Consider the following 13,740-nt stretch of genomic DNA (forward strand, 5'->3'; position numbering starts at 1 on the left):
GGCATGAATGACTGAACTCTGAATAAGAGGGCGAATGCAGGATCCGCACAGCCGCAGTCCCAATCGAGGGGAAACGGCGTCGTCCACCTTCCCTCGTTGGTGCCCTTGAGCTTATGCAGGTCAGCCGGCGCCTACCCTTCAGCCTACTTATCCTTGAGCCAGTCAACGTTGGCTTCCACGCTCCTGCTAGCTCTTCGTCACAATTTTGTTTGTCTGCGGTCTCGATTCCGTCTTTGGAAACAACTGACCATGGGGGTGGACATGACTGACAACGACAAAGACAAAGAACTGCCGCGTCTATCAGCTCAGAAGGTTCCTTCATCATCGTCTACTTCTTGGTCTCTTCCTCTACCCCTTCGTCGCATCTTCGATCGGTTTCCGCTGGTCACATATCCCGCAAACGCCTTGCCTCAGCGGGTTCCTCGACATCGACACGAAAACATCCTCTGCATTTTCCAGTCCGATGAGCCGAGTTCTCGAGATGGCCCCTCCTTCAATCCATCTTGTCTGAAGTGGCAAGCCTACCTCAAATTCCACGGCATCCCTCTCCGCACTCGTCCATCGAACAATCACGCATCCCCAACGGGTGCACTACCTTTCCTCCTTCCTGCTTCGAGAGACGCCAGTCGACCAGCTTCTCCCGTTCCCGCCAACCGAATAGTGAAATGGGTGATATCTCAAGGGGGGAAAGAAGAGGCAATGCAGTGTCGCCAGGACGCGTACACGGCATTGATTGACCATGCTCTAAGAAGTGCTTGGTTGTACTATTTGTATCTCGACGAGCACAATTTCAAGGCTGTGGCATGGCCACTGTACGTTGCATCGTCCTCGTCATCCTCAGCCGTCCGTCTGAGCCTGGCTCATCAGCTGCAAGCTGCCGCAAGAGAAGAACTGCTGAAAATGAATGCTGTCATCGACCCCCAACAGCTCTACTCGCAGGCTGAACAGGCCTTTCGATCATTATCTACCCTGCTAGCCGACGATCAGTTTTTCTTCGGTCAGTCCACTCCGGGCCTCTTCGACGCCAGTCTCTTTGCGTACACGCAAATTATTCTTGATGATCACCACTCCTTCGAGACACAGACATTGAACTCGTCCTTGAAGAAGCACCAAAACCTAGTCCAACACAGAAACCGTTTACTGCGGGGCTTCTTCTCTGACTGACAACCGTCATGCACATTTTCTGAGAATCCCTCCAAACCATACTGTTACGCCCACCCATTTCTCCGACCGTTGTCCCAGGACTGCAACCATTGGCTGGTCCACTTTCCGCTCCTCAATCTGTCCGAGCACTTCAAACCCATTTTCCGAGGCGGCTACCTCGACTTCGGTCAACGTGTGTGAGTAACTGGTTGGGCGGATCTTTTCGCCCGTTTTCGGATCAATAAAACCAGCCTGACTGATCTTGCCCATCTCTGAGTGCATGTTGGTCAGCACTAAGATCCCTCCTGGTTTGAGGATTTTGGCGACTGTGGCGAAAAAGATGTCTGCGGGGATATGTTCGATGACCAGTGTTGACACCACAGCATCCGCGCCGACGGCAAATTCTGGTGGCGAGGACTCTTGCAACATGTCATACACCTGGAGCTTCAATTTACCATCCGCATGGAACCTCTGCAGTCGAACTCGTGCCACCTCGAGCATGCCAGGACTGAGATCGAGCCCAACTACCGTCGCAGCATCTTCTACCTCCAGCAATGCTGCCGTGTTCCTGCCCGTTCCGCATCCCAGGTCCACCAAGGTCCACGGGCGGGGATAAGCGAGCTCATTTTCCAGGATCTTGAGCATTCGTGGCATCAGAATTTTCATCTCAATCGTATCCAACATCTGCAGAAAGTTGCCGTCTGTGTCATACACAGCCGACCAGAGGTCGTAGGCTTGCGTGGTGGAGAGATAGCGGATCGTGGGATCGGAAGACTGGGCGATTACTTGAGACATGGTGACACTGCTTGACGTCGAACGAGACTTCGCGTTCAGACACGCTTTATAGATGTAGATTTCGACTCGCACTGTTCACGCCTTGGATAAGTTGCCAGATGTAGATTAGATTTAGTCTGCAAAAACCGAGTTTGTCGAGTACTGTATCCCCAACCGTAAACAACGAAGGGGAGAGAAAAATATAAACGAAGAGGACCCAGGCGTATTTTTAAAAGGGTTCTCCGCGAGGCTGCCAATCCCCTCTTGTGAATGAGTCACATTGTTCGCCAAAGCGCGAGCGACCCCAGCATGAAGAGCGACTCTACCTGCAGATACGAATCCGACGTTCGAATCAAAAAGTGTTGATTTCGGCTAGCACTAAACTGGTTGTATTCATGGGATCCAGGTAGTAACATTAGACGTGCAGTCGTGTTGGCTTCGGACATGACTGCCGTCCCAAAGTTCGAAGATTTGTTCTTCGAATATCGCTTTGTGAGGAGCGGATTTGCATAGCCCTGACTGAGCTGGTGCTGCACATACATGTACACTGCCAATTGAGCATAATCGGTTTCATTTTCAATGGGTATCTTGCGAACGGATTCATCCCTCTTCCAGTTTACCACTGGGCTCTGCTGTGTTGTTACATGCCACCGACCCCAAAGACACCACCTCCTTCCCTCAAATCTTCCACCAAGTCCTGCACATTGCTCAAATGTTTTCCGAGCAGACTCTGCTTCTCCTCGGTCGTCCTTGTGTTCCCAGAGTCTTTTCCATTCGCTGTCTTTCCGCCCACGCCACCGCCGTCGGCACCATTGACAGTCTCCCCCCTCCTGCGATCAAATGCAGCAATTACTTCCTTCCCCCTCCCCCCCAAGATCGCCGTGTTTGTCGCAGAGGTTGAGCTTGCAATCTTTGGTGTGACAGTTTCGGGCATGAGGTAGAAATAAAGAAACTCGACCAGTTTTAATTTTACTTCGCGGGAGGTCCCTCGGGATTTGAATAGAGATGTGATTACCAACAGGCCGTCAATGGATTCAAAAGTGCGGGTGTTTTGCGGGTTGTCGAGTAAGGAGGTTACTAGGGCCATGATTGTGGAGGATTGGATGGCGGGACAGTTTGAGGGGTCGAGGAGGTCAAGGAAGAGCTGGAAACATTAGTTAATGGGTGTTTTGTTGAGTAGTAGTGGTGAAACTCACGTTCATGTATATCTCCTGCGAAAACAGCGCTCGGGAAGGTGGATGGAGTAGGAGGACTCCTTGGATCAGATCCAGTGTCTGAATGATTAACAGATCATTCGTCCCGTTGCTTTCCTTGCCTAGGAGTCTCTCTAGACTTGCCACCAGTCTCATAGAAATGTTCCATTGGAAACTCTGTTGCAGTTTGAAGAATTCACGAAAGGCGGGATCTGAGGGCAGGTCTGAGAGCTTCTTCGAGTGAGGCGAGGAAGGGGTCGACGATCCCAGGAGAAGCATCGACTGGCGTTTGTTCGCGGCGGCGTTGGTTCTGGACAGGCATAGTTGTGCGAGCAAGCCTTCTACCTGGCGGAGCCCCTTGCGGATTTTCTGAGGGGAGCTTGAGGAAAGGTAGTCGAAGGAATGTGACAACAAGGCCTCCATTATGGCAGCAAGTGACCTCTGTGAGAGCAGCTGGATGAATGTACACGCCACAGGCTATACGACCTCGTCGCAGATAAAAATGGACGAGAAATGTACCTGCTCTACGTATAAGTATCAACAAGACAAGTTGTCAGGGCGACCATGCGGGGGATGCACCTAGTGGTCCCCCGTGCCTCCTCCGGTCCACCTGCCACTGCTGGTGCTGGGCGTTGCCGCTGGCCAGTAGCCACTGCACAACAGTTCGGCGCCCCGTTCCGCCGCTCAGATCAGGTGGGTTGATAAGCGCCAGGCACCTGAATAAGCCACGCTGAGAATCGGTGCCTAGCGCCTGCATTGTCGTCATGACTCTCATGTGATGACCCTCTATTCGATCTCTCTGCGTGTCGGCCTAGTGAGCCTTGGGGCACCTGCTCGCCGACACAAGATCAAAACCACTGATTCCACCCGGCTTCCTGACCTCAGATCGCCTCCTTGATCACAAACTCAGGCTCTTTTGACAACCTCGAAGATCCCCTGCCTCTCTTTACTTTCCCGACCAAAACTGAAGCTTGCGCGCTCCGAAAAGCTCGAGCTGTGCAGTCCCCCACCTCATCCCGCATTTTCACATGCAGTTTGCTGCGGAATAGATCCAGCATATCCAACACGCATGTCGACCGTTTCAACCGAAAACCCGACTTCTCCCAACGCCATCCCAATCCGCTACAGCTCCGCAGGCGTCTCCAATGGCCTTCACCAACAGCCCTCAAAATCCGTCCTCAAGCCTCTCCCAGAGGATTCTTGGATTTCGTCGAAACACCATTCAATGCCACCATCAATGAATGCGGCCCCCGTCCTCTCCGACCATACGAACAGCCTCAAACGCAGACATTCAAAGAAGCGGTCTGCCCCTGAGAATTTGATATCCAAGAGACCGGGAGAATGGTCGCCGCAGAAAGAGCAGATAATCTTGGGGCCTTATGACTACCTGTTCGCCCACCCTGGCAAGGATATCCGCTCAGCCTTGATCAAGGCGTTCGACGTCTTTCTACATGTCCCACCAAAATCCTTGGAAATCATTACAAAAGTCGTGGGGATGTTACATACATCCTCGCTCCTGATCGACGATGTGCAGGACAACAGCGTGTTGCGAAGAGGAATCCCTGTGGCACACAACATCTTCGGGACAGCCCAGACCATCAACAGCGCCAATTATGTCTATTTTCTCGCCCTACAAGAGCTTCTGCACCTGGAAAACAAAGACGAGGCAATGGAAATATTTACCACGGAACTGCTCAACCTTCATCGCGGCCAAGGGATGGATTTGTACTGGCGCGACACGCTGACTTGCCCCACAGAGGACGATTACCTGGAGATGGTGCAGAACAAGACCGGAGGCTTGTTTCGTCTCGCCGTCAAAATCATGCAGGCCGAGTCTCCGGAAAAGGGTCGCATCGATTGTGTCCCTCTTGTCAACCTGATGGGCTTGGTTTTCCAGATATGCGACGACTACTTGAACCTTTCCTCCAGCACCTACACCAAGAACAAGGGCCTCTGTGAAGACCTCACAGAAGGCAAATTCTCCTTCCCCATCATCCACTCGATCAGGAGCAACCCTTCAAACCTACAACTCATCAATATCCTCAAACAGAAAACAACTGACGAGGAAGTCAAGCGATACGCAGTGAAGTACATGGAGAGCACAGGCAGCTTTGAATATACCAAGAGGGTGGTGCGTGAATTGAGGCTGAAGGCTGTGAACCTGGTCACGGAAATGGATGGCGGCTCCGGAAGGGGGGACGAAGTGAAGCTGATTCTAGATAAGATTGCGGAACCAGCACTTAATGAACCGGTTCAGAGCTCATAGGGAGAGCGAACATTTTGGAAGGGGGCATTCAACAGGCCAGAGTGAGTGATGATGGTGTACATTATTCGTGTATAATACCTTGCGAGGTGGTGTAACTGGGCGCCTTGACGGGAATTGGTTGGCGACTCATATTCGTTACCATCTCGGAATCCGAGATATTACTCGTACAACTCTCGAAGTGCCTCTTTAGACGGTAAATTCCTTAAGTATCAGGCCCTGGCGGTATTATTATAGCAGAGTAAGCTCCGTCCCACACTCACTACCTGCTCCTCGTACAACTATTGTACCATCATCAATGCCGGGGAAAGATAGGAAAGCCCTTCTCCGCCCATATGAGTCGCTTATTCGCTCCATCCCAATCCCTCCTCCCCCGTCGTCCCCATCCCCTTTCACGCCTTCTCGGCTCGGCATCGATTGTCTCTTGGGATGTGGAGGTCATCAATACCAATACACGCAGCCCCGATCTCCCCGCGTCCATACATCAGGGCAATCGGCAAGTGCGTGACAGGGCGAACCAGCAAAGATTATTATATATCGCCAGTCACTATTTGGTCTTCGGGATTCCGCAGGTCTTGGTAAGTTTTGGGCGGTTGGTTTTCTCTTGCCACGAGGACGTTGAACTGGGCGTTCTATCAAGTCGAGGCTGGCCTCCTGGAAGAGAGACACTTGACATTGTACCACTGTTTCCTGCTCGTCTTCAGCAATTCTAGCCGTCTACCGTCACCATGATCCTGCCCAAGAGCAATGCAGCCTCGCCACTCATCGCCCCCTACATCCTCCCCCTCTCTGTCATCCTCCTCATCGTCCTTCCCATCATAACCTTGCTCCGCATCCGCTACCGCCGCGGGCTGCGCGAAATTCCAGGCCCGTTCTTTGCCAGTATCCTACCGATTGACCGTATTCTCAGCACGTATTCGGGGCGTCAATTCCAGCGCCATCTCGAATACCACGCCAAGTATGGGACTTTGGTCCGCGTCGGGCCTAACCATGTGAGTTTGGGGGACTCGGAGCAGATTTCGAATGTTTATAGTATCACCAGCAAATTCGATAAAGTAAGTTTTCCCCAGATGGACATGCTGGCGGGGAGCGAGCAGAAGAGGACGTCCCTGGCTAATATGGGGGGTTATAAAGAGCAACTTCTACACCCTTTTCCATGCCAAATCGCCCGTGGGCCCTATTCCCACGGTCTTCTCCATCATCGACCCTGTGGGACACAGGAACCTAAAAAGGCCTGTCGGGGCCGCATACGCCCTGAGCTCTTTGCTCGACTTTGAACCCTTGGCCGACGACTGCACGCGGATCCTCCAAGGCAAACTCGACGGCCTGCAGGGCAAACCCATTGATTTCGGTACGTGGCTGCATTGGTACGCATTCGATGTAATCAGCAGCATCACCTTCTCCAACCGATTGGGCTTCATGGAAAGAGAGGAGGATGTCAATGGTATCATTGCGGCAATTGAGGGTCGGCTCTTTTACAATTCCATCGTTGGCGAGGTCCCGAGTTTGCATAAATGGCTCCTGGGCAATAGCACCCTCTCGAGATTGGCCGACATGGTGCCCGCCATCAAGAGACTGAACTCGGCGGCGTACATTGTCCAATTTGCTGCGAGACAACTGGAGATGAGGCAAGATGCCAAGGCACAGCACGGAAGGTCCGACATGGTGGACAAATTCAAGACGACCAGGGATGGCGAGGAAGTCATGAGCGCGAAGGAGCTGTTGGGCCATGCGAGTTCGAACGTGTGGGTATTGCCTTTCCGAGCCAGCCGGTGTCTGGGCTTTTCGTTCTGGGTTTCTGACAGATTGTGAAAAGGTTTGCCGGTTCTGATACAACTGCCATCTCCCTCCGGGCGCTCTTCTATCATCTCCTGAAGAACCCCCATGCGTACCAGAAATGTGTGGACGAAATCCTCGATTTCGACGCTCGCGGCGAGCTGTCCGAGTATGTCACGTACTACGAGGCGCAGCGTATGCCATATTTCCAAGCGTGTATGAGAGAGGCGCTGCGCATGCATCCTGCCGTGGGGCAGTTGCTTGAACGGGTGGTCCCCAAAGGCGGCGCCACCATCGACGGCGTCTATCTACCGGAGGGGACGATTGTGGGCATGAATCCCTGGGTGGCCGCAAGGGATAAAGCGGTGTACGGCCACGACGCTGCGGTGTTCCGGCCGGAGAGGTGGATTGACGCCGACGAAAAGACGCTGAAGCTGATGGATCGAAACTGGCTTGCTGTGAGCCCCCCCCCCCCCCCCAAAAACCCCGGCCCCCCGCGGGGTTTCTTTTCTTTCTGCGTCGCTTGGACCCTTGGACCCCTCAGATCGATTCGGACTAACGTCAATCTCCCAGTTTGGAGCCGGCTCACGGACGTGCCTGGGCAAAAACATCTCCCTGATGGAGATGTCGAAGCTGGCGCCGCAGCTGCTGCGTCGATACCACGTCCAGCTCGCGGATCCCAACGCCGAATGGGAGCTGTTTGCGTACTGGTTCGTCAAGCAGGAGGGGCTGAATTGTATCTTGACCAGAAGAGACGGAGAGAAGGAGAGGTAGCAATCGACTTGCGAGGTGGCGACTGTGCGATCGTGGAGACCGTTACAGATACATTGTGGCCCTCACGCACACCATCTCCGATGGGTACCATTTTGCAGGTAGAAAATTTACCAGGATCGAAGGAAGCCACTCAGTCGCTTCAGGCAGCAAAACTAGCAACGTGTCTCTTCACCAGACAGTTCAGCGTTGAGCAACGCAATTCGGTTCTAAGCCTAGTTTGACACTATAGTGCATTCCTTGGCAACCTACAAATCCTTGACGGCGTCTATGAACGCTCTGGTTCTCTCCGCACTCCGGCGTCCATCAACATCGACCCCGGAACTGACATCGACGCCGACGACGTTCTGGCCGATATACTCTTCTCCCAGTTCCCTCAGCACTGTCCGTACATTCTCCGGAGTGAGCCCTCCCGCAAGGATCACTTTGAGACCATCGTCCTTCTCGAAAAGCGCTTTCACATCGTCGAGGTTGACTCTCGTGCCTGACCCCCCGCCTCCAGCATCCAGCAACGGCAAGGAATGATAGCCTCTCCTATTAATCCCACAATCCTTCGGGGAGAATGCTTTCAGAACAGGCACCGGAATCTGCCTCGCATATTCTAAGGGTTCTGAGCCGTGAAGTTGTACCGCGTCCAGACCCAGCTGGTGGACTTGCTGGACAATGTGGCGAAGGGGGGCGTCAACGAAGATACCAACCAAGAGGGCACGGTCGGGGCGTATCAGAAGTTGCGAGGAAGTGTAGCTGAAGAAATCTGCGCTCCCAACTCCTTCAGCTGCACTGACGGATTTTGGAGACGCCACGCGGGGTGTTTCTTTCACAACCTTTGCTATCTGTAACGCCACATCATCGGAGACGTGTCGCTTCCTGCCAGGCACGAGGATGATCCCGATTTGGTCCGCGCCGGCTTCAATCGCTGTCTTTGCATCTTCGGGTGTGCGCGTGCCGCAGATTTTGACTGAGAGATGCTTGGTTCGCGTTCCCTTCTTGGGTGGAATGTCGGGATCTCCCACTAATGTGGCAATAAACTCGACCGGATTCGGTGCCCTCATTAAGGCCTCGCCAACCAGAATTGCTTTCACACCATCCTTTTTGTACGCCTGCACGTCTTGAGGACCAAATATTCCACTCAGAGCGCACACAATCGTGGACTCTGGGACTTGATCCATCAATCGACTTGTCGTTCCAAGGTCAACCTCGAAATTTGTGAGATTGCGGTTGTTGACGCCAATAACCTCGGCGCCCAGTTCAACCGCAATTTTCATCTCCTCTGCCGTGTTGACTTCAACAAGAGGCTCCATTCCCAGTGATCTTGAGTAATAATACAGTCTCGTCAATGTCTCCACATCGAGCATCTTGACAATGAGTAAAACCGTATCTGCACCCGCGACTCGTGCTTCCAGAATCTGATACTCGTCGAAGATGAATTCCTTGCGCAGCACGGCGGGTCTGTTGGGCATGCTGTCGAGAGCCTGGCGAACGAGTCTCATGTCCTCAAGACTTCCTTTGAACCACTCCGGTTCCGTCAATACGGAAATGACACTGGCGCCAGCCGTTGCGTATTTCCGTGCTTGTGCCGGAGCACAAGTCCCCAGGGATATTATGCCTTTCGAAGGGGAGGCTCGTTTGATCTCGGCTAGGAGTGCAATTGGGTACGGGGATTGTCGAAGCCTTTTTGCGAAGGAAATTTGTGGAGGAGCGAGACCGAGGTCATAGGCATCTTGGAGATCTTGAGGCCTCTGAGATGGGATGAGCCTCTGAACAGCAACGGCTTGTCGTCGGTGGGCGTAGATTTTGTCCAAGATGGATTCTTTCTTCGGGTGTGCTGCGCCGTTGAAGGTGGGTGTAGCTTCTGCTCCAGGAGTGGCATACTGAGGATTGTTCGACCACATTCCGCCAGACATTTTCAGAAAATTCTTGAACATGACCCGTCCATTTTCCGTCAGAATGCTTTCGGGGTGGAATTGAACTCCTTCGATAACATATTCTTTGTGGCGGACACCCATGATTACGCCCTTGCCCCCGTCCGGTCCTTTGGCTATCCAAGAAGACACCTCCAGTGACTGCGGAAGGGTCGGATGTGTCCCTGCGAGCGAATGGTATCTTGTGACGGGTAGGTCTTGTGCCAATGTCGTATAGCATCCTTTGCCGTCATGCCTCAAAGGTGAGGTCTTCCCATGGAGGATCTCTCCAGTGACATCGACTTCGCCACCAAATGCCGAGATGATACACTGTTGTCCCATACACACCCCCAGAATTGGAATCTTGCCCGCAAAGTATTTGATCGCCTCTTTACTTATGCCCGCATCGGTGTCGGGGTGGCCTGGGCCAGGACTGATAACCAGTTGTGTTGGCTTTTTGGTAATAAGCTCTTCAAGTGTCACTTTATCGTTTCGGTAGACTGTAACGGCAGCACCTTCGAGTACGAGGTACTGGTAGACATTCCAGGTGAAGGAGTCATAATTATCAATGAGGACGAGGTTGTTTGCGGACGACAACTTTTGCGCAGGGATGGGCTGGTGAGGAGAATGGTCGATCAGAGCAGCCGGTGCCATGGTCAGTTTCGTGTCTTGGGAATATAGAGAACCCTCCTCTGCTGACGGTGAGAAAAGAGGAGGGGGAGTCTAAGAATGTTCAACTGGGATGATGGAGCCCTGCTCACTGCAGCCTCGCTCATTTCGCAACCGCAGTTTTCCCGGCTTCCTTTAGTGCCCGCCCTGCAAGTTTAATCGGACCTCGACTCCTGACTCCGTCCATGCACTCCCCGGCATCGAGGAAACACAACGAGGGATATGCGCGCTGCGACTTGCGTGGGAGTCGGTTTACAACTCAATGCGCTATCAAGATGTCAGGACAGGACAAGCCCTTGTGTCTTCATTTCAACCAAGACCATGGCAAGGAGACCATTGTCTTTTTACATGCGCTGCTCGCAAGTTTTGTCGAATACGCCAATGTGATCCAAGCCCTACCTGACCACCATCTCATGCTCGTCAATTTACCTCGCCACTCGCAGTCTTCCAAAGTCCCGCTCTTCGAACTTGGTTCGGCCGCAAAAATAGTCGCAGAGTTGATCGAGAAGCAAGCTCAGGACGGTCGAGCCCACCTTGTAGGACTTTCCATGGGAGGCTTTGTTGCTCTGGAAATAGCCAAGTGTTGCCCTGAGCTGGTTAGTTCCGTGTTTGTTACCGGGGCTGTTCCTCTGGATGGTTGGCGGAGGTGGCTAGCTGAACGGCCGTTGATGCTCTACATGGAGTATGGTCTTGCTTCGTTCATCCAATACTGCCCCGATTGGCTTTACTGGCAAGTCTGTTCTTGGCTGGGCCTTCAGCGCCATGACGAGCTGCGCCATGAAACATGCAAGAATTTCAATCTCGACCTATTGAGGCAAGGCTACGCTGCGATACTGAGCTTTACTGTGGAAGACATGAAGTCAATAAGAGCCAGAACTCTGATTGTCGCTGCGTCAGCACTGGACAACGTGGACACAACACAAAGCATGGGAAGACTGCTCAAGGCCAAAAATGTGGAGAGCAAAGCTGCAGTTGTTCGAGGCTTGGTTCATGCTTGGAACTTGCGGTTCCCGGAGCTTTTTTCAAAGACCATCATGGCGTGGGTCGGAGGCTGCGACCTTCCCGAAGGTTTAGAAGAGCTGGTATGACTCTTCAGGGGCCGGAGGTCTTGGTCTGGATTTTCTACTTTCCCTGGTAGAATCCACTCATGGTCTTCCACCTTGCGGCTCTCCTCCGTCGAAAACTGACTCAAGAAACGGCTGTAACAGTTGGTGAAACTCATTCGGCTTCGAAGAGAAGACCACGTGTCCTGCGTCGATGAACTCTAGCTTTGCATGAGGTATGCACAGCCTGGTTGCCTCGGCAACTGCCTTGGAACAGACCGGATCTCTGGTGCCCCAGAGAAGCAACACCGGAGCCTTGATGCTCCCTGCTCGAGATCGAAGATCATGCCCAGGATCCAAAAAGCTGCGCCAGAGTGCGGCAGCAATCGATGCGCCTTCCTCGGTTCTTGCCCTGGCTGTCACTCTGCGGGTGATTTCCTCGTCATGGCTTGTCTGAGGGCTCATATACTTTCCCACAAGATGCGGCGTCACCCAGCGTGATATAGTCGCAAAACCCAGCAGCCGAGCCACCAGCCGGGAGAAGGGAGTCCAGGTGGCGAAACCGCCCGTGTTGACAAGGACCAGTCCTCGAACTTTGTCTGGATGAGTGATGGCCAGTCTTGCCACAGCAAATCCTCCAACTGAGTTGCCGACAAAGATGGCTGGTTCCAGCTTCAATCCCTCAACAATGTCCTCTAGGATATCTGCAAACCCAACGGCGCCAAGATATTCCTTGCTTGATACTCCTTTGGAGTCGCCGTGCCAGGGCCAGTCCACGCTGATTGCCTGGTATTTCTCTGCCAGACGATCGGCAATGACCTCATAATCTCGGCCGTCGTGAAGCGTTGCATGTAACAGGACTATTGGCTGGCCTTTGCCTTTAACACGGTACGAAACATCTCCCCCTCGGGTAGGAACTGAATGCTTCGAGGTCGAGATCATGTTGTGCTGCGTTCAATTGCTAATGTGATAAACTTCAGGAAGACATATATTGGACATTATAACCAGGTTTCTTTATATACCCTCTGTCAACCTCCTTTGTCGCATTGTGAGGCTGTGGATGCGACGGAGCAGGATTGGCGGTCTTTGTACTTTCGTACGAACGAGCCAATCACAGGGCATGAGGCACTGGGCTAACAACTATCCGACGGGCAGACTTGAGAACTTAGTATGCTGTTGAAGAGACGCTTGTGTCGACATAAGTGTGAATCACACAGACGAAGACCTCTTTTCGAGACGCTGCGGTTTGCCGACGTATACGTATTGAGCGAGCTTGCGAGATCCGCAGTCGACCTCGAGAATGCATCCAATTCTCCAAATTGGCTTCCCTTGCTACAACCTTCACCGGTCTTGTTCCTTCGCTTCTGCTTCTCGTAGGACTGTAGCTCGAGTTGTCCGCCCAGGGAGATTGGCTTAGGCAGTGTACTGTATCTTGGACCCCTGTTGACGGCTTTTGGCGGCTAGATCGGAGGTGGTTGAGATTGGTGAGTTGGAACAGGATGTACGCCCGATGGTAAAGGCATCCTCGTATTCGCTTTCGGACTGCATTGTTTTGTGTATCCAGACACAAGGATACCAGGATCCAGCATGCAATCGAGACGGCTTTCTTGGTCCTGAAATCGGTCATGTTTTGTGACGTGTATCATCTCTTGAACTATCCATTTGGCGAAAGCCGTTGTGGATTAGCACTGGCATTCTGACATGAGGCAGGAATGCTGCACCCGCGATATCCCTGACGGTCAATTATGTCTGCAAGCAGATGATTCAGTGTGGTTCTGTCGCTGGACTTCTATGGTAGGCCAAACTCCACAATCGTGGACTTCGCCTTATCAACTTCGTCAAACTTCACCGAGGGGTGGTAATAAGACCAACACGGGTCGGTTGCCAGAGCCATGAGTTCTAAATTGCCCAGGGAGACATCTTTGCAGCAGGTTGAATGTGTGGAGGATGGCTGATTGATGATGGGCTTCCGTCGGTCAGCCCTGGGTCACCGGATGATCAGCAAGTGGATTTGTCCGAGAATGATTCCTAATACAGGCGTATCCGAGGTTTCTCCCGCTTCTTATAGAGGAGGACAAGAAGCACGTTAACAAAACCACAGAACCGCCAACCCTGTCCTCTTACCTCTCCCCAGACGTACACAGTCATCTCCGACACCTTCATCCTTGCCGGGACACCAGCAGGTTCCAACCCGGGCTCAGACCGAT

General features: G+C 52.8%; 8 protein-coding genes across 8 annotated transcripts; 4 read left to right on the forward strand and 4 right to left on the reverse strand.

Moving 5' to 3' along the window:
- Positions 1–5: 5 nt before the first annotated feature.
- Positions 6–2,139, forward strand: PV07_04644 (uncharacterized protein). The gene has a single exon (XM_016391467.1). It carries the CDS (start codon positions 250–252, stop codon positions 1,162–1,164), a length of 915 nt encoding a protein of 304 aa, XP_016248986.1. The 5' UTR covers positions 6–249; the 3' UTR covers positions 1,165–2,139.
- Positions 817–2,093, reverse strand: PV07_04645 (uncharacterized protein). Its single transcript, XM_016391468.1, has one exon. It carries the CDS (start codon positions 1,936–1,938, stop codon positions 1,171–1,173), a length of 768 nt encoding a protein of 255 aa, XP_016248987.1. The 5' UTR covers positions 1,939–2,093; the 3' UTR covers positions 817–1,170.
- Positions 2,140–2,278: 139 nt separating the features above from the next.
- On the reverse strand, positions 2,279–3,628 carry PV07_04646 (uncharacterized protein). Its single transcript, XM_016391469.1, has 2 exons — positions 3,114–3,628; positions 2,279–3,061 (listed from the first exon to the last, which is right to left on the reverse strand). Exons 1-2 carry the CDS (start codon positions 3,531–3,533, stop codon positions 2,558–2,560), a joined length of 924 nt encoding a protein of 307 aa, XP_016248988.1. The 5' UTR covers positions 3,534–3,628; the 3' UTR covers positions 2,279–2,557.
- A 298-nt stretch (positions 3,629–3,926) lies between these two features.
- On the forward strand, positions 3,927–5,615 carry PV07_04647 (uncharacterized protein). The gene has a single exon (XM_016391470.1). The coding sequence runs from the start codon at positions 4,180–4,182 to the stop codon at positions 5,374–5,376; it is 1,197 nt and encodes a 398-aa protein (XP_016248989.1). The 5' UTR covers positions 3,927–4,179; the 3' UTR covers positions 5,377–5,615.
- A 297-nt stretch (positions 5,616–5,912) lies between these two features.
- Positions 5,913–8,183, forward strand: PV07_04648 (uncharacterized protein). Its single transcript, XM_016391471.1, has 4 exons — positions 5,913–6,428; positions 6,508–7,118; positions 7,190–7,607; positions 7,723–8,183. Exons 1-4 carry the CDS (start codon positions 6,102–6,104, stop codon positions 7,921–7,923), a joined length of 1,557 nt encoding a protein of 518 aa, XP_016248990.1. The 5' UTR covers positions 5,913–6,101; the 3' UTR covers positions 7,924–8,183.
- On the reverse strand, positions 7,976–10,557 carry PV07_04649 (uncharacterized protein). The gene has a single exon (XM_016391472.1). The coding sequence runs from the start codon at positions 10,473–10,475 to the stop codon at positions 8,169–8,171; it is 2,307 nt and encodes a 768-aa protein (XP_016248991.1). The 5' UTR covers positions 10,476–10,557; the 3' UTR covers positions 7,976–8,168.
- A 127-nt stretch (positions 10,558–10,684) lies between these two features.
- Positions 10,685–12,890, forward strand: PV07_04650 (uncharacterized protein). Its single transcript, XM_016391473.1, has 2 exons — positions 10,685–12,421; positions 12,514–12,890. The coding sequence occupies exon 1, from the start codon at positions 10,766–10,768 to the stop codon at positions 11,576–11,578; it is 813 nt and encodes a 270-aa protein (XP_016248992.1). The 5' UTR covers positions 10,685–10,765; the 3' UTR covers positions 11,579–12,421; positions 12,514–12,890.
- PV07_04651 (uncharacterized protein) lies at positions 11,636–12,475 on the reverse strand (the record flags this gene model as incomplete). The annotated part of the gene is made up of 1 exon (XM_016391474.1): positions 11,636–12,475. One exon carries the CDS (start codon positions 12,473–12,475, stop codon positions 11,636–11,638), a length of 840 nt encoding a protein of 279 aa, XP_016248993.1.
- Positions 12,891–13,740: the final 850 nt, after the last annotated feature.

The sequence above is a fragment of the Cladophialophora immunda genome (genome assembly GCF_000835495.1).
Source record: "Cladophialophora immunda strain CBS 83496 unplaced genomic scaffold supercont1.3, whole genome shotgun sequence".
Lineage (NCBI taxonomy): Eukaryota > Fungi > Ascomycota > Eurotiomycetes > Chaetothyriales > Herpotrichiellaceae > Cladophialophora > Cladophialophora immunda.

Coding starts and splice junctions, on each gene's coding strand:
- PV07_04644 (XM_016391467.1), top strand. CDS start 250: ATGGGGGTGGACATGACTGACAACGACAAAGACAAAGAACTGCCGCGT.
- PV07_04645 (XM_016391468.1), bottom strand. CDS start 1,938: ATGTCTCAAGTAATCGCCCAGTCTTCCGATCCCACGATCCGCTATCTC.
- PV07_04646 (XM_016391469.1), bottom strand. CDS start 3,533: ATGGAGGCCTTGTTGTCACATTCCTTCGACTACCTTTCCTCAAGCTCC. Junction 3,062..3,113: donor CGCAGGAGATATACATGAAC/GTGAGTTTCACC, acceptor TAATGTTTCCAG/CTCTTCCTTGACCTCCTCGA.
- PV07_04647 (XM_016391470.1), top strand. CDS start 4,180: ATGTCGACCGTTTCAACCGAAAACCCGACTTCTCCCAACGCCATCCCA.
- PV07_04648 (XM_016391471.1), top strand. CDS start 6,102: ATGATCCTGCCCAAGAGCAATGCAGCCTCGCCACTCATCGCCCCCTAC. Junction 6,429..6,507: donor TCACCAGCAAATTCGATAAA/GTAAGTTTTCCC, acceptor GGGGTTATAAAG/AGCAACTTCTACACCCTTTT. Junction 7,608..7,722: donor TGGATCGAAACTGGCTTGCT/GTGAGCCCCCCC, acceptor TCAATCTCCCAG/TTTGGAGCCGGCTCACGGAC.
- PV07_04649 (XM_016391472.1), bottom strand. CDS start 10,475: ATGGCACCGGCTGCTCTGATCGACCATTCTCCTCACCAGCCCATCCCT.
- PV07_04650 (XM_016391473.1), top strand. CDS start 10,766: ATGTCAGGACAGGACAAGCCCTTGTGTCTTCATTTCAACCAAGACCAT.